General features: G+C 45.2%; 1 protein-coding gene across 1 annotated transcript in view; it reads left to right on the top strand.

Annotated features, from left to right (window-relative positions):
• Positions 1-18437, top strand: part of LOC124605569 (venom carboxylesterase-6-like) — a 110415-nt gene extending 91978 nt beyond the window's left edge. Inside the window, exons 9-10 of the mRNA XM_047137344.1 lie at positions 7563-7698; positions 17528-18437. Coding sequence (XP_046993300.1) covers positions 7563-7698; positions 17528-17675 — 284 coding nt within the window. The 3' untranslated portion in view covers positions 17676-18437. The remainder of the gene's footprint in view (positions 1-7562; positions 7699-17527) is intronic.
• Positions 18438-19226: the final 789 nt, after the last annotated feature.

The raw sequence follows: 19226 nt of genomic DNA, 5'->3' as shown, positions 1-19226 counted from the left end.
TCCAGGTTTCGAGAAGGTGCGTTTCTGGATGAGGTATTGAATATATTGCTTCCCCCTACTTATACCTCCCGAGGAGATCACGAATGTAAAATTAGAGAGATTGGAGAGCGCACGGAGGCTTTCCGGCAGTCGTTCGTCCCGCGAACCATACGCGACTGGAACAGGAAAGGGAGGTAATGACAGCGGCACGTAAAGTGCCCTCCGCCACACACCGTTGGGTGGCTTGCGGAGTATAAATGTAGATGTAGATGTAGATAGTGTCAATATGTCCGTCAGAGTATCGGAACTTCAGATCGTTAGCGTGTCGCCGCACAACATCGGCGCACAGCTCGTCATTTACCAGCCTTATGTACACAGGAGCACTGAGGATCGAAAAAAGTATTCCGAGAACATCTTGCAGCGGGAGAGGCATTTCATCCAGTACAAAGCGTTCAACTTCATATGTCTTCGGTTGTTCGTTATCTATTGGAAAAGCAAATTTAATTTTGGCTTTGCGGGAAGAAAACGCCATGATGGTCAATGACGTCGGACTCTGCGACAGGCCACTACGCAGTAGTAAACAAACGCACGCTCGCTTGCATGAAGCGTAACAGGCGAGACGCAAACCAGGCGTGCGGGCTTCACCACAGCCAGAGGCCGACTGCCTTACCATTTGGCTATATGGGAATGATTCAAGGTTATACCCTAACTTCCATAGGTGGACAACCTGTACTGGTACATCCATTATGTATATTCCCCTATTGGGGTAGATATTTTACTTGAAAGTCGCTTGCCCGGTGTCGGCGGATAAATAAAGTATTGCAGTGCCTGTTTATTCCAAATCAGGAGGCTATGAGCCTTCGGACATGCGAACTCCACACGCATTCCCTCAAACTGTTTTCCTCTTATAGGGGCTTACGTTTGATACTACACGTCCCAGTCTCTATAATGAGACCACCACCTACGTTCGATATCAACGTGCAATATGCACTCATGGACAGCAGGTGCAAGTACTAGCAGTAAATCGTATACGTAATGCCGAAACTGGGCGATTTGTCTGATGTCTAAAAGAGCATGATCATTAAGTTTCTGGCCAATGGTGGAATTATCTCCGAAAAGGATGAATTTTAAACCGTTCACATGACGCCGTAGCTGAAGTATATCGAACATGACAAAATAGACTTATCCAAAAACACGGAACGACAGCGGTGAGTGACGCTACAGATATGTGAACGGGGGAACAGATGTACTTCTGTTGAGCAACTGACGACCCAGATGAACCAAGGGGCTACCAATAGCGAACCCTCAAGAACCGATCAGCGTACGTTGCTAAAAATGGACCTACGCAGCATGCACCTGGTTCACTGACCCGTGGTGAGTGCTATTCATCAGTGGCGAAGGCTGAAATTTGCGCACCAGTAGCACAACTTAACGTCCACTAAGTGAGGGCAGGTGGTCTTTTCCGATGACAGATAGCTCTTGCATGTACGGGGTGAAACGCCTGAAAGCAACAATCGTCGGAAGGGTAAAGGTCGGAGGAGGGAGCGTTATGGTCGGGGTAATGTTTTCGTGATCTCGTCATTCTGAAAGGTACAATGGATCAACAAAAGTACGCACCTGTCCCTGGGTGCCAATTCTGCCCCTACATGCCGTTTGTTTCTCCTAGGCAGAATGGTACCTACAGCTCTCAGTGTACGTGCGTGATTCGAATAAGACCAAGATGAGTCTATGGTACCCCCCTGGTCACCAAACTCCATGGATTTAAACCCAGTCGAGAGTCTGTGGGACCACCTCGAGCGGACTTCTCGTGCCATGATTCTCAACAAGAGACCCTCCGCTTCCCTGTTGGTACCTCCAAGAACTGACTCTCTTCGCCGGTCTGAGTGGCCTAGCGGTTCTAGGCGCTACAGTCTGGAATCTTGCGACCGCTACGGTCGCAGGTTCTAATCCTCACTTATTTATTTATTTATTTATGTTACTCTCTTCCTGCATGTCTCGCAGCGGTCCGCGCTGCAAAAGGTGGTATCTCAGGCTTTCGGCGGGTGATCGCATTAATGTGATTGGTCACTATAGCAGATTTCTTGTAACGAGGAGTGCCTTATTTGTCTGTGTTATTCTACGTCTTGTTTACTAATTGATTTGTCCATCATGTGTTATTCTGTTTCCCAGTTAGCATAATTCAATCATTTAGACCAAAATGGGACCCGCGCAATTTTGATGCAACGTTTGTCGGTAATCTCATTTCTCCTGCTCCTCAGTACATCAGTCTTTCTTTAGTTTATTTGCCTAACCCTAACGTTCGTACGACTCCCAGTACCGTTGTATCAGTTTCTGCTGTTTTTTTTCCTATTATCTGCAGTGTATTTCATAATTCCTAATAAATGCTTCTAAGGGTTGTAGGGGTGACTTAGTAGATAAAGAACAGAATGGAGAGAGTGAGCTCTTGCCTGTGTGATCTGACCTGTGTGTCATTCCGTTTCAAGTAGTCATCGGTTTTTCCTCCAAGTAACGGAGGACGTCCACCTCGAAGTCGAGAATGTAACGTTTTTAGCATGTAGGCGAGTTATTCGTATATGTAAGGCTGGCACTGAGAGTCTGTGTTGACCCAGGTCCGAGGGCGCGTCGTGTTCGGTACCAGCCAGCCAGGTGCAGAGAAAAGTAACGCCGCCAGGAATGGATAAATCCCAAAGCTGGGAATTTGGTCGGCTGTAGCTCGCACAGCTTTTCAGCAAGAGACAATGCTCCAAGAAATTGCGGAGTGTCAGACAAGCTGAAAGATGACTTCTTACAGCCCTTACAGATTCGACAATAACTCACAGTCAAATATTAGTGTCAATCTGAATGCATCAAGGATCTCACAAAAATTAGGTGCATCTAATGACACAACAACATTTTCAATATCTTTAAGGCTACACAAGGCAATATTTCACAGCGGACAAAGATTTTCACGCTGAACATCTGAATTGAAAATTTTTAACGCTACATGCGATTTCAAAATTCGATATCTCAGATGATAGTATTTCACTGCAGCAGTCACCCTTAAAAGCTACGTATCTGCATTTTTGTTTATTGCACGATGTCTTTTACATCTTTTCCATTATGCAGATATTCGTAAGAACATTGTATACGTCACAACTGCATAGTAAATGAATACAGCATGAATACCTCATATACTGCAATACTCGTCTATTTACTTAATGAACAGTTCACTGTTTTTCCAGTAACTTTATTCAAATGTTGATTGCAAGTCTATAAAAAGCTGTGCTAATTTAAAGGTGGCCAATCGCATGCATTAGCGAAGGCCACAATTGAAAAGAGAACCAAAAGACTTTTCTGTCAAGAATGGATAAATAATTGTTTAAGCATAATTTAACAGCAGTACATTCTTATTTAACGTGAGTTAGTCTAATACTAGTCAATTTCTTTAGAAACAAACCTTTATTGGTAATTATTGTGAATGATCTGAGTCTGACTGGATATTTATAAACTTTCAGTTTTCAAATATTTTTATGATATATTAGTTTAGTCCAAGAAGACATAGGATTGAATCAAATCACGTCTCTCTGGATTAAGTAAGATGTATTTTTGGTGTTGACGGCCTTCAGTCAATTTAAAAGCAGACAGTAGAGGAACACCGTGGGAGTCAAGTCGAGACTGGAACTTTTCGAGTGAAGAGCTCAAGGAAACCGTTCTGGCACTTTGTGTCGACTGCTGGTAGAAGGCAGTTCTGCCTAAGGTAGCGGGAGTGATTCAGTCCTATACGTGATTGATTTAGGGCAGTGAACGGCCGCTCCAACACCCTAAATTTTGAAAGGACTCTAACTCATGAGAGATCTGAAAGTGCTCCAGAGTACGAATCTGATGTTTTCCGGTGGTATTTTGGAACTGAGGGTAGACAGAGTATCAGTTACTAACCTTTGTGTCACGTGTCATAACTGGTAAATTATCATGTTAAACCCTTAACTGTTTAGAGCTGGTGATTATTTTGTGTATTGTGATAACGAAATGGACTTCGTTTTCTCGTATCTTCAACGATCATTTAGTTTGGGGATTTGGCTGCTATTCTTGTAATGCTCTCAACGTAACTTTACGGCATTTGATAAGGGTATTTTCTGTCAGTATCTTAACTGGGTATCGTAGGAACGCTTCCCGTTTGTTCGAGACTTAATTCTCTGTCACTGACATCAATTACAGGCGTCAGAATAGAACCCTCATTATTAAGTTATTCTTTTATTTCGTATTTCTATATATTTTATTAACTCGAAATTCTAGCCAGTACGATGACTACTTGACTGCAGGGTCAAAACTACAGGTAATTATCTGAAGTGAATTAGTTGCGGGTCATGAAAGGAGACGTGCGTGGCTCGACCCTATGAGTACATCGAGCTATTCTTTTTAAACAAAACCGTGCGTAGCCCGAGTACCTAAAAGTGCGAATAACCAAAGGTAAAGGAAATTTGTGGTAAGTTCTACGGGACCAAACTACTGAGGTCATCGGTCCCTAAGCCTACACACTATTTACTCTACCGAGCGAGGTGGCGCAGTGGTTAGCACACTGGACTCGCATTCGGGAGGACGACGGTTCAATCCCGTCTCCGGCCATTCTGATTTAGGTTTTCCGTGATTTCCCTAAATCGTTTCAGGTAAATGCCGGGATGGTTCCTTTGAAAGGGCACGGCCGATTTCCTTCCCAATCCTTCCCTAACCCGAGCTTGCGCTCCGTCTCTAATGACCTCGTTGTCGACGGGACGTTAAACGCTAACCACCACCACCACTTACTCTAACTCAAACTAACTTACGGTAGGGACAACACACACACCCATGTGCAAGGGAGGACTCTAGCCTCCGACGGGGGCAGCCGCGCGAACCTTGACAAGGCCCCCCCAGACCGCACGGCCAAGGTAAAGATGCAACTGGTTTGCTCGTATGGGATGCCATTTTGGAAGAACAAATACACTCAGCAGTAACCATCAGGTACTGTCGAAAGGAGTACCCTCTTTGTCTGTGTTAGTCTGCTTCTTTCATCACGTGTGCCGCGGTGGTAGCCTCGCGGTCTGGGGCTTCTTGTCACGGTCCATGCGGCTTCCACCGTCCTTAGGTTCGAGTCCTCCCTTGGGTATGGGTGTGTGTGTTGTCCAAAGTGTAAGTTAGATTAAGTTAGATTAAGTAGTGTGTAGGCTTAGGGACCGATGACCTCAGTAGTTTGCCCCCATAAGACCTTACCACAAATTTCCAAAATTTCATCGCATGTTATTCTGTTTCCCTAGCAGCATAATTCAGTCATTCGGACAACCATGAGACGCACATAATTTAATGTAACGTTTATCGCTGATCTCAATTCTCCTGTTCCTCAATGCTTCCGTCTTTCTTTGGTTTATTTGCCCAATCTTAGTGTTCTTAGTATTCCTGCCACCGTTGTATCATTTTCTGCTGTGTCTGCTATTATCTATAGTGTGTTTCATAATTCCCAATAATAGCTCGCACGGGATGTAGCAGATAAACAACGAATTGGAGACAACGAGCTCTGACCTGTTCGCTCTACAGCCGTGGGCAGTGTTTCGAGCAGTTGTCGTCGGGTTCTGCTCTGCGTGACGAAAGAAGTCTGGGTCAAAGTCGAGAGTGTACCGAGTTCGTAGAGCACCACAGTCTAGCCTCCTAGTTGCGAACGAGACACTTTCTAGCAGCCGTTTTCGTAGTTGGATGAAAATGATATGTGATGTCATAATTGCAATAGGAACTGATTAGGAAGCCTTCCTCTCACTCTGTGTTCGTATTGCGTAGCGAGAGATTTATAAGTGAACCGATCTTCAAACTTATTTCATATTCAAGCGGTAGATTTCTGGACAAGCGTTCCCAGTCAGAACGTTATCTTCTATGTCCCCCCTATCAGCACCTAGAAGAATGTAACAAGAATTGTGAAACACACTGTATGTTAATCTAAACAGAAATCTGTATCTCCTTTGCACATCACTTACCAATGGCGCTGCCGTAGTGGTAAAACAGGTTCCCGTCGGATCACCGAAGTTAAGCCCTTTGAGGCTGGGATGGCACCTGGATGGGTGACCATTCGGTCTGCCGAGCGCTGTCGGCAATAGGGACGCACTCAGCCCTGGTGAGGCGCACTAAGGGGCAACTTGACTGAGGAGTAGCGGCTCCGGTCTCGTAAACTCACATATGGCAGGGAGAGCGCAGTGCTGACCACATGGTACTCCATTTCTGCATCCGGTGACGCCTGTGGGTCAAGATGACAAGGCGGCCGATCGGTAACGTTGGGCCTTCATAGCCTGTCCGGGCGGAATTATTTTAGTTGAATTTCTGCATCACATAACTCATTCCTTATTTGCTGTTATAGAATGTGGAAACTGAACCAATGCTTTTACAATAAACTGAGCTATTACATCTGCCATCTTTGATTTTCTAGCTTTCTTATAAGCTTCAAGCCTCTTACACCCGCAGAGTGTTACCGTTTCGTTGGTTTCTAAATCTTCTTCTCGTGACCATCCCCTCCTTGGGAGTCAACTTCTGGACATCGGAATAAGCATCTAACTCAGAATTTCTTCCCAAGGAGATATGGCCACGACAGTTTCAATTGCAGGCAATGCTTCTTTGTACACATTCTGCGTCTTAATGCAGTAGTTTCCTTTGGTTTTTGCGCTCTCATTCCATCGGTCATATTTGGTTCTTATCACTGAAAAGGCCGTTTCCCACCCCAAGGGCGAGAGGATGCCCTGAGGCTCCATTTCTCCGCCCTCTTTAACAACGGATTTTGCAAAAATGAAAAGTTTCCAAACTGCATGTTCGCTACCACCATTGCTGATGATATTTTCCCATATCTAATTAGTGTCTGGTATCGAATACAGGACCTAGATCATTTTGATTTGTCGTTTCACACACTACGCCTCTATTTTCTGCCGTAAAAGCCTGACAATAATCGCGTTCCACAACTGCGAGCCCATTAAAAAGAAAATAGTGCTACTATGGACACAAAATATTTGTGATTGTGTCACGTTATTTTTCTATACGTTCTTGATAGAATCAGCAATTACAAGTTTCTTATCTGAGATCTCTGGCGGCAAAGCTTGAACAGGTTTCATTATTCATTGTTACATACCTATTTCTTTCATTAACGACTGTGCCATAACAGTCGCCGGCATTATTCCCGTGGCTTTTGTTTTAGCGTCTTAAGATATCCAATTTTGTCGCAATAACGGCAACTTTAGTCCTTTGTTGTAAGAATTATCTTCAAACACTGAGTAAAAATATCCGTGTGCACAAATATATTCCGGCTCTTGTTTGTGTATCCTGATGTCCGTTTCTATTCACTCTGTTACACCATCGTTACGCAATATTACGAGCGGTATTCAATAAGTAATGCAAAACTTTTTTTTTTCTGAGAGGAGTTTGGTTTCATTCAGGATCCCGTCGGAGCCAACATGTTGCTGGTTCAGTAACCTCTTCCATTTTTGTCCGTAAGATTCGCCGTTTGACGCTACTTCCACATTTCGTTTTTTATATCTATAATAGAAAACTCATACATTGTAAAAAGGAAGACGGTGTAAAGCTTATAGCATACTATATTTCAGGTGCCGCACATGGAGACGAACTCTTATACTTATTTTCAAAGAACCCCTACATTTCAACATCTGGAGAGCTGCCAGCAAAGGATACTCAAGTCGTGAAGACGATGACTAAACTCTGGACAGACTTCGCTAGAACAGGGTACGTATGCAGTCATCTGAAGAGGAAAGAAAGAAAAAGAGAACCTGTAACTGATAGACAATACTATCTCGATAATTAAACAGTTCTGCCAAATATAATAGGAATCTGACCCACGAAAATGAAAAACATACGTTACGATTTAATGCCCCCAATACACAGAGAGTGGGCGTCAGTAAAAACACTGCATTTGTTAAGACGTTGAAATTAGGTACACTGGAGCACATAAACTGTACAGTCATGACTCGATAGATTAAGAAACGCTTCTCAAATTTTGGCACTGACAAACACTAGTTTCTTTCTCTTTCCTTCAACGATTAGTTTGCGCAAGAACGAACGACAAGAGACATCATCTCTTTTTAATTCACGTTTGCATTGTCATCAGCCATAACAATACTCCGAGCCATGTTATATCTTATATTTTGTGGACCTGTGTCACTTTTGTCCTCGTTATTCAATAACATTTCAAACTCAGTGCTGGAATTTTCTTATGAGATCTTCTTAGAATTTGACATTTTGTGGGCAGACGAAACACGTGGCGAAGCTACGCATACTGCCCTTCCCATTGCCACAAAAGAAAGAGAATAATATAAAATTAATTCACAAAATCCGATTGCCTATTCAAGATACTGGTGAGATAGCTGATACTGAACACGGACCTTTCAGTTGAGTAATTAAAAAGTTTCTCGTTTAAAAAATTCAATTTGAGTATCAAAGTTAATTTTTCCCAACGAACAGACGACACCGACCAAGACACAAGGGAATTAAAAGCATTAGCTGGCGGAGGAAATTCATGTATACCAGTGGGGCAAGTCGAAAATTCGTGCCAGACCAGGAATCGAACCTGGGTCTTCTGCTAATGTTGCAGACGTGCTGACTGCTTCGCCATTCGGACACAGTGGTCACAACAACTGCACGGACAAGCCTAGCATGCCTCCCATCGCACTCAAATTCTCAACTTGTACCACTAATTTCTGACCCACTGCCCCTGTTCATTAGCCTCATTACTCAAGGCAACTCGCCGATTCCTACTTGGTGTGCATCTGCACTGAAGGGATCATTGGCCGTCATCGCCTTATATATATGTGGTGTCTGTTCTTTCGGACATATCCGAAAGAAAAGATACCGCATATACACAAAACAAAAGTGATGTCACGCCTGCACGCCTACAAGAATGACTATCGAGGGGAGGGAGCTAAACGTTACTGCTGTGATATGTTTCATTAATATTAAAATCGCTCAAGATGGCTGGTTTTCTTAAAAATTGGAGCAACAACGTTCAAATATGAACAGACGGCACGCGATCGTCCTGGTATATCTGTTCGTCGCGCGCTACGGAGAATTGTAGCCCAAACTGGCCCGGTAACACAACCGTCGAACGGCCGAGTCGCCACTCCCAGTTCTGAACATACGAACTGTTAGCGCAGCCCCCAACCCCCACCCCTAACCCTCCACCTGTTGTCACATACGCTATGAATCTTGCTGTACAACGTTTTAAGGTGATCATTCTACTGTGGTAGTGGGAAAGCAAACGTGGAATGTGAAGACAGGAATGGTTACGTATAAAGATAGTTCACCTGATACACATAAAAGTATGTTCCCCGTCTTCCTACGCTAAGCCACTGGTAACAAACCACCGAAGGCATCTGTCTATCCGTCTAGGTTGATCTAATACATAACTCAGAGTATTTATCACTTGCATACGATATTTTTGGGAAATAATACGGATTTACAAGTGCTTCGGTCAAGGATGCAACATATAACCATTTCCCAATCAAAAGAGTAGTTATTCTAAGGAGACGATGTGAAGCATTACGTGATTATCATTGTATGGTGGAAAAATCCATTGTTCAAGAAGTTTCAGGATGGATGGAAACTGATTTGCAAGATCACAGACTGATGCTTGTCATAGAGTGAGGAATAAATATGCAAGAATGGAGATGGATGTGTTGGAATCAGTCAAACATACGACTGATACTCCAGCGCTGAGATGGTATGGACGCGTCCGACGGATGGAAGAACAAAATTGGCCGCAGTGTTTGCTTAACTGGTCTCTGCCAGGGAGAAGGGGCCGACGCAGACCGAGGGCAGCGTGGAGGGTTCAAAAATGGTTCAAATGGCTCTGAGCACTATGGGACTTAACTACTGTGGTCATCAGTCCCTTAGAACTTAGAACTACTTAAATGTAACTAACCTAAGGACATCACACACATCCATGCCCGAGGCAGGATTCGAACCTGCGACCGTAGCGGTCACGCGGTTCCAGACTGTAGCGCCTATAACCGCACGGCCACTCCGGCTGGCAGCGTGGATGGGAACCACAGCCAAAGCCATGGGGAAGAGAAGGTTGGCAATTTGTGGCATCTGAGAACAGGCAACTGCTGATAGTGGGAACGCCTACTAAAGTAAGTGGAAATATCTTCCTGGACCAATCCTATCCAATGTTGGGGAGTCTAAAATGTCACGGGGTGTAGGACTTCTTTCTCCGACGGTTACTGGCAGCTAGGTGCCTGAGTTGTCTGCAAGTTGCTGTTAGTCTATGTACTAATTGTTCAGGTCGGTATTCCCGTATGCGTCTTTGGAATCTTGAGGGAAATCGATAGAACTGTTATTAGTAAGTGAGAGATGAGATCTCCGCCGTTGTGTGCTTACGGAACGTCCGATGAGGAATGTGTTTTTTCTTGAACACTTCACTGCAGAATCGACGTATTTTGTTACAATAATGAGCTACAGTAAGTTTACGTACTCAGATTTTACCATAGTTATTTAGGAGTCTTAAGGCGAAGCCACACACTATTAATATAGGGGTGTACCAACAGTTTATTTGTTTAAATATTGTCTTTTGTATTTTCATCTGCCTGCCAAAGGTTACGTCGTCCACAAATGAGCTCTAGTATTAAAAGCGGGATGGCTGGGGAGTAGGAAGAGTTAATTTCTTATTGCCACAAAGAGAAAGAGGGGAGGGTAGAGCAGCGCTTGGCACTTAAACTGTTAGCAACGCTTATCTGCAGAGCGGTCAACTGACTTCCGTTAGCGAACGCCGGCGGTTTACGACGGGTTTGGCGTTATTAACGTGGACTGTATGTCACTCCCTGAATGCTTGATTTAGTAGCAGTGTCTTTTCTGACAGGAATCTGGTCGGTAGTGTCAGAAATGTTTACACAAACGTTGTTTAAATATTGGAAATTTTCCTACAATTGCTTGGAAAGGATAGGGCACGGGCGTCGTGTTAGTTGTTCGATTTATTTCGGCTTCGGCCACGTGGTTATGTGCATATTTGTAGCACTGTGCGTTTCTCAAACGTAGGAATTATACATCCAACTGGTGTCAAATAACTGTTTGGCACAGTTTACCTAGGTTTCGACGCCTACTAACGGTGTCACCAGAATGAAATTTTGAGAAATCGTAATGTACATTGCGAGAAAGTAATGGCAGAATTTAGAGCAGCTGTGGTCAAGTCAAAAATAAAATACGTTCAAGCCTTGTCACGTATGCCTAGCTAGGAACAACATCTGAGTGTGCTAATCGTTGTAAACATCGTATATATGGGCGTTTTGGTTGAAAGTCTTGGGAATCGGTAAAGCTGCAGAGCACATGGAGTTTTCCTACGACGTCACACCAGTGTTTTACATCATACGTTTTATTGTAAGGGGCGCTAAAAAAGTTTCCCTTTGAGGGCGTTACTGCAACGCGTATGCAAAGTCGCGTGCCTCCAATGTGGGTATTTAAGCACTGACAAGTAGGGAAGGGATTAGTGTGGGAATCTTGCCTTTCCAACGTGAGTGCGGCAAAAGTGGAAAAGTGAACCACGGCGACATTATGATCAAATGCGTCCAAAAGGGACCAACGTAACATTTTTCTACTCTTGGTTGGCCAAGGACAAACATCGGTAGGCATCCATCTCCATTGGCGAATGAATAATGTCTATCAGTTGCAGAATGTAGCACCAAGTTCCGTTGTGGTCTTCATGACAATAGAGGTCCCCACATCGCAAATGTCGTTGCGCGTAAGTGAGCGAACTCTCGACAACACCCTATAATCCTGATCGCTCCCTGTGCGATTATCATGCCTTCCGTTGCTTAAAGGAGGCCTTGAGTGGTTGATGATTCCTGTCAGACGAGGATATGCGGCAGGCAGTTACGAACTTCTTAACACAGCAAGTCACAGCAAGATAGTAATTTAGCCTCACACTGCATAGTCACATTGTCTTACACCATAAATTACATTAATATTTGCAACTGTTTAGCATAATACGCCTTGACGTCATTAATTTAGGTATTCGCTGCATTGTCAAAGCGCACCACATCATATATTACGTTAATGTATGCAGCCATTTAACATAATCTGCCGTGACGTAATTAATAAATAACGTCAGAGTGTCATATCTCGTAATACGTGCCACCATTATGCCGAGAGCATCATGACGTTGATGTGACATGATGTCGATGTGACGCAACACGACATCGATTCACGTGACGTCGAGACTAGTAGGACGAAGCTCAGGCAATTGCTATGATAATAAATTTAATTTTTGGATTCCAAACAAATCTGATCCTCTCCCTATGATGTGCAGCACAAAACTGCCATCGATCAATCAACTGCTCTAGTTAATGGATGTGGAGGGGGAGCGGTATTTTCTACCTTAATGGTCAAGAAAGGATGATGACGATAATGATGATGTTTGGTTTTATAGGGCGCTCAACTGCGCGGTCATCAGCGCCCGTACAAAGCCCAACTTTTACACAGTCCAATCTAGTCACGAATGATGATGATGATGATGATGATGGAATGATGAGGACAACACAAACACTGAATCCCCGGGCAGATTAAATCCTCCAACCAGGCGGGGAATCGAAGCCAGGGACCCGTTATCCAGAGGCAGCAACGCTGTCAATGGAGGAAGGAGTGAGGGAGGGCCGCGTGTGTAGGATGGTGCCCCCAGGATGACCTTGCACAATTTCTTGGCTGGACAGTGCATAATTTTGTGTAAAGGAAATTTCTTGAAAAAACTCTTCTGCGACCCATCCTAGAATATTTCTAGTACTGAAGTGTGTGGGACTCACACCAAACAGAACTAGCAGAGGATATTGAATACATACAACGAAAGGCAGCATAATATTGTTTGATCCATGGCAGAGCATCACGGAAATGCTGGGAGAACATGATCTGGCAAACCCAAGAAGGTAGTAGCTAAATATCCAGCGAAACCCTACTTGCCATATTTGAAGAACCAATATCAAGTCGGAAATCGAAAAGTATACTCAATCCTCCTAAGTCTCGCTCCCGTAGCGCTCATAAACATGTAAACAATCATTCTTCCCGCGCTACAAACCTAAATGAGAAGGGATAAACCTTAATATTTAGTGCAATGGTTAGCCGGCCAGAGTGGCCGAGCGGTTCTGGGCGCTACAGCCTGGAACCGCGCGACCGCTACGGTCGCAGGTTCGAATCCTGCCTCGGGCATGGATGTTTGTGATGTCATTAGGTTAGTTAGGTCTAAGTAATTCTTAGTTCTAGAGGACTGATGACCTCAGAAGTTAAGTCCCATAGTGCTCAGAGCCATTTGAACCTTTTCTTTCTTTCTTTTTTTTTGCAATGGTTTTCACCCTCTGCCATTCATTTCGCAGTATCTTTCAGAAATATGTGTATATAGATGCTGGTGCGTACTTACGGCAAAGTACGATTCGTCTGAAAAACCATGAGCCGATGCATTCTGCATGTCAACAGCACACCTTTCATGAGGGTATCTACACTCCTGGAAATGGAAAAAAGAACACATTGACACCGGTGTGTCAGACCCACCATACTTGCTCCGGACACTGCGAGAGGGCTGTACAAGCAATGATCACACGCACGGCACAGCGGACACACCAGGAACCGCGGTCTGGCCGTCGATTGGCGCTAGCTGCGCAGCATTTGTGCACCGCCGCCGTCAGTGTCAGCCAGTTTGCCGTGGCATACGGAGCTCCATCGCAGTCTTTAACACTGGTAGCATGCCGCGACAGCGTGGACGTGAACCGTATGTGCAGTTGACGGACTTTGAGCGAGGGCATATAGTGGGCATGCGGGAGGCCGGGTGGACGTACCGCCGAATTGCTCAACACGTGGGGCGTGAGGTCTCCACAGTACATCGAGGTTGTCGCCAGTGGCCGGCGGAAGGTGCACGTGCCCGTCGACCTGGGACCGGACCGCAGCGACGCACGGATGCACGCCAAGACCGTAGGATCCTACGCAGTGCCGTAGGGGACCGCACCGCCACTTCCCAGCAAATTAGGGACACTGTTGCTCCTGGGGTATCGGCGAGGACCATTCGCAACCGTCTCCATGACGCTGGGCTACGGTCCCGCACACCGTTAGGCCGTCTTCCGCTCACGCCCCAACATCGTGCAGCCCGCCTCCAGTGGTGTCGCGACAGGCGTGAATGGAGGGACGAATGGAGACGTGTCGTCTTCAGCGATGAGAGTCGCTTCTGCCTTGGTGCCAATGATGGTCGTATGCGTGTTTGGCGCCGTGCAGGTGAGCGCCACAATCAGGACTGCATACGACCGAGGCACACAGGGCCAACACCCAGCAGCATGGTGTGGGGAGCGATCTCCTACACTGGCCGTACACCACTGGTGATCGTCGAGGGGACACTGAATAGTGCACGGTACATCCAAACCGTCATCGAACCCATCGTTCTACCATTCCTAGACCGGCAAGGGAACTTGCTGTTCCAACAGGACAATGCACGTCCGCATGTATCCCGTGCCACCCAACGTGCTCTAGAAGGTGTAAGTCAACTACCCTGGCCAGCAAGATCTCCGGATCTGTCCCCCATTGAGCATGTTTGGGACTGGATGAAGCGTTGTCTCACGCGGTCTGCACGTCCAACACGAACGCTGGTCCAACTGAGGCGCCAGGTGGAAATGGCATGGCAAGCCGTTCCACAGGACTACATCCAGCATCTCTACGATCGTCTCCATGGGAGAATAGCAGCCTGCATTGCTGCGAAAGGTAGATATACACTGTACTAGTGCCGACATTGTGCATGCTCTGTTGCCTGTGTCTATGTGCCTGTGGTTCTGTCAGTGTGATCATGTGATGTATCTGACCCCAGGAATGTGTCAATAAAGTTTCCCCTTCCTGGGACAATGAATTCACGGTGTTCTTATTTCAATTTCCAGGAGTGTATGTTGATTTACCCGTTGATACGTCTGTCATCATCTCACCGAACGTATGAAGGTGGTATTCCAATGCCTCGCGTATGTCGCACCAGTCGCCACATCGGAATCACACCTTTACAGGACGTATTACCCTACGGTCATTTGTTCTGCTACAGCACGTCACGCTTCCCAGTCCCATGTGCATCTGTATCTTCAACAACATATTGCACCCATCCATCACTCCCTAAATGTGTCAGAATGTCTTGAGGAACACCCCACATACGTGTAGGTTCATGTGTGGTCACAGTTCATTTGACCAAATCTCTGCTGAGCAAACTTTGGCCCACACCTAGCGAGAAGTGCACGCCTTGGACCTGTCTTCGACGAATCTCTGTAAGGGATTGACTGCTTTCGAGCAATTACGGATCCGCCTAACTTTCGGTGACTCGTGTAGTTCAAACCTCGAGCGATCGGTGCCGTCATCTACCGAGAGCTGAAGTCCTCCAAAATTCCAGGTAGATTTCTCTGATTCTGTTTTTGATGAACTCTTAAAAGTACAGAATTGATAACAACTATTACTTTAAAGTGTCATCGTTTCTAAGTGAGCTTATTCCGCTTATTTATCCTTTCTTAATAATGTAGTAATATGAACATCTTTGATAGAATCTATATCTCATCGTCAATTTCATTTCTCCTTCTTTAATATCACGCACAACAGCGATCTTACCTCCACTTTATGTCATTTATAAATCGTTTAAGGTTTTCTGTGACATAATTTATGTTTGAATATTTCGGTTAAGAAATCCTCCTCCAATCACTTTCATTTATAATTTACTGCACAATGCATTTCGTAGCGAGCGGCTTCGTCATGCGTATTTTAGTGGAATTTCTAGTGCCGATTTGTTCGAGGCAGCCACACAGTCTCTATATGCACCTAGTGCTGTATAGTTAGAATACGATTCTGATAAATCAAATGAAATCATATTAAGCACGGTGTGCACATGTACACTGATCAGGCAGCATATTATGACCACTAACCTACAGTCCACAGAAAACCATCCAGGCGTCATCTGACGAGGAAAGACAGCTACTCAGACACACGCACGGTGGATGTGGTGTCAGTAAGCATGCTGTCCTTGTGTAGAATGGGGAAGGCGCGCAATGTATCGTAGTTTGACCGAGGGTAGATTATGATGGCCCGGAGGCTCGGCACGAGCATTTCGGTAACTGCAAAACTTGCTGGGTGTTCGAGGAGTACTGTGGCGAGTGTCTTCAACACGTGATGAAACGACGTCCAGACGTCCTGAGGTGGGGCGACCACCCCTCGATGCAAATGTCGGACGTCGTAGGCTGGGCAGGCTGGTAAAGCAGGACGGAAGGCGAACTCTGCGGAACTAACATCAGACTTTGATGCTGGGCTGAGTGCAAGTGCGTCTGAACACAAAGTGCACAGAACACTTCTATCAGCGAGCCTCCGCATACGATGACCCATGCATATGTCAGTGTTAACACCACCACTTCCGGAACTACGACTGAAATGGGCATGTCATCATCGGCAGTGGACTTTGGCGCAGTGGCAGAGCGTTGCAAGGTCTCACAAATCTCGATACGTTCTCCATCATCCCGAAGGCAGGGCGCGAATCCGTCGTCTTCCAGGGAAACAGCTTCTTGGGACTTGCGCTGCGGGACGTAGACAAGCTGGCGGCGGCTCAACTATGCTCTGGGGAACATTCGTGTGGGCTTCCTTGGGTCCAGCGAAGATCTTGTAAGCCACCATGACGGCCAAGAAGTATCGTACTCTGGTTGCGGACTACATACACCCCTTCACGACGATAATGTTTTCCGGCGGCAGTGACATTTTTCAGGAAGACAATGCGTCATGTCACATAGCCAGGAGTGTGATGGATTAGTGCGAGGAACACAGTGGCGAGTTCCAGTTGATGTGCTGACGTCCTCCAACTCGTCAGATCTGGACCCGATCGAACACATCTGAGATGTAATTCAACATGTTGTCAGAGCTCATCGCTCCTCTCCCCGCAATTCGTGGGAATTTGGTGGCTTGTGCGCGCAGATGTCGTACCAACACCCTCCAGCGACCTACCAAGACCTCACTGCTTACATGCCGCGATGCTTCGCCGCTGTTATCATTGCCGAAGGTGGACATACAGGCTATTGGGTAGGTGGTCACAACGTCCTGGCTGATCAGTGTATACTTTGTGTCTAGATGGAGCAAATCGGTACCAGAATGAACATGTAATGGTTCTGAGCACTATGGGACTTAACTGCTGAGGTCATCAGTCCCCTAGAACCTAGAACTACTTAAACCTAACTAACCTAAGGACATCACCCACATCCATGCCCGAGGCAGGATTTGAACCTGCGACCGTAGCGTTCGCTCGGCTCCAGACTGTGGCGCCTAGAACCGCTCGGCCACTCCGACCGGCAATGAACATGTAACCTACACTAAAATACACATGATAAGGAACCCGCAGGCTTCCAGTGTATTATGCAGTAGAGAATGTATTCAGCTGTGTGAAGGAGGTTTTGCTAATCCAAATATTTTGCGAACAATAGACACGAGACAACCGCCAACACTGAATGAATTGAAAAAATAAAGTATCTTGTTTCTATGCACACTGTATTAGAAATTCAGTAATTTCCTCGCTGCATTATTTTATATTTTGCAGAAATCCAACACCGAATGACGCGCCGCTGGATTGGCCAAGAGTAACGTCAGACGATGAGCTGGAGTTTCTGGACATTGGTGAGAAGTTGGAAGTAAAGAAGGGGCTCTCACAGAAGCGGATCGACTTTTGGAACTCACTTCCTTTCTGAGAAAGACGGCATGGAACACCTGTGATGAAACTGTGATTGTAACAAACCGCTGATAATTTATGATTTTTTCTTCGAAAGAGAAATAAATTTTAGATCAAAGGACAGGAAAATCAAAATTGTGACAGAAACTACATACCAGTCTCGGAAAGTAAAATCAAACCTTTATTTTTAGTGTTCCGCCTGCGATCTGCTTTTTGGTTGCATTTTAACCATCAGTTGTTTTTGTCCCATCAGTCATCTACCGGTTTCGGTTATCAACCATCCTCCAGAATGTAGGTTACAACAGATTACTTAAAAGGATCCCATATTCCTTTGAAGCTGAACAATATTGAAATTATCCAGTGAAATTGTACAAACACCTGAAATAATTTGTCCTAGGTGTTTCTACAATTTCACTGAATAATTTCGATATTGTTCAGCTTCAAAGAAAGAGGGAATATTGGATGCTTTTACCTACTCTGTTGTACCCTATATCATGGATGATGGTTAATAATCGAAACCGGTAGATGAGTAATGGGACAAATAAACAGCTGATGGTTAAAATGGATTTTATAAAATACTTTACCGCTGTTGAGCCTCACCTTAGGGAAACATTTTCATTTGTTGCTTGTTGACTAGCTAAAACGCGTGTTTTCTGACCCTCAGATTTCGTGGATACTACACTTAGCTTATAACTTCAACGATGTTCCTTTGGTTGGATGAGTATGTCCTCTGAATTTTATGCTTTGTATGGCCATTGCTTACAATAAATGCTGACCTCTGAATATTGTATGTATTTTTAGATTTCACTTCAAAGAAACAGTCGATAGCTCTACTAAAGTATTAAAATGTCAAAATCTTTCACATTCGTATTGCAGGGATATAATCTGTCACACGAACGCTCTAACAACTACACAAGCAATACTCGTGCCACGTACAGAGCTTCTAGGTCTAACTACCGGTATCATCTGAGGCCAGTCCTTTAATTCCGTATCTCATTTCTGTAGTATGACATTGTGGGCGAGAGACCCACAGAGACTGGCGCCCCGGTAGCTAAGAACAATAGAACTTTATTACGAAGAAAATACAGAATAACTTTAGCAACTAAAACAGTTTCCGCGTAAAAGGAACATACAGATCGTTCTGAGCTCATCAGGGCCTTTCGTAAACACGGCAACAGTTCTTGAATGTAAAAACAGAGTACGTATCGGTCACTATTGAGACACACTGTCACAGGCTTTGGTACCGGCACTGGCGATAACTCTGCTTTCACAGGCAAGTACTCCGCTCTGGTGAGTAGACTCGCTGCACTTGCGATGTGGAGACGACGATTTCGGGAACAGAATTCACATTCACTGACGAGCTGCTGGCAGTGTCCTACAAAGGCTGCCCGGCGCAGGAATATAGGGAAGTTGTCTTATGTCACGTGGCTCATGCATGAGAGCTAGCGCTGGCTGTATTCAGTAGATGTGGGGCCCTCACACATTGCATTCTCTGTCGCAGGCAAGATGAGACACGAACTCACAGACCTCTGTTGTAAGACGTGTAGTTTTAACGTAAGCCACAGACCTC

Source organism: Schistocerca americana, chromosome 3 (assembly GCF_021461395.2).
Source record: "Schistocerca americana isolate TAMUIC-IGC-003095 chromosome 3, iqSchAmer2.1, whole genome shotgun sequence".
NCBI classification, from domain to species: domain Eukaryota; kingdom Metazoa; phylum Arthropoda; class Insecta; order Orthoptera; family Acrididae; genus Schistocerca; species Schistocerca americana.
The sequence above is the reverse complement of the archived record's forward strand: the minus strand, read 5'-3'. Positions and strand labels throughout refer to the sequence as shown.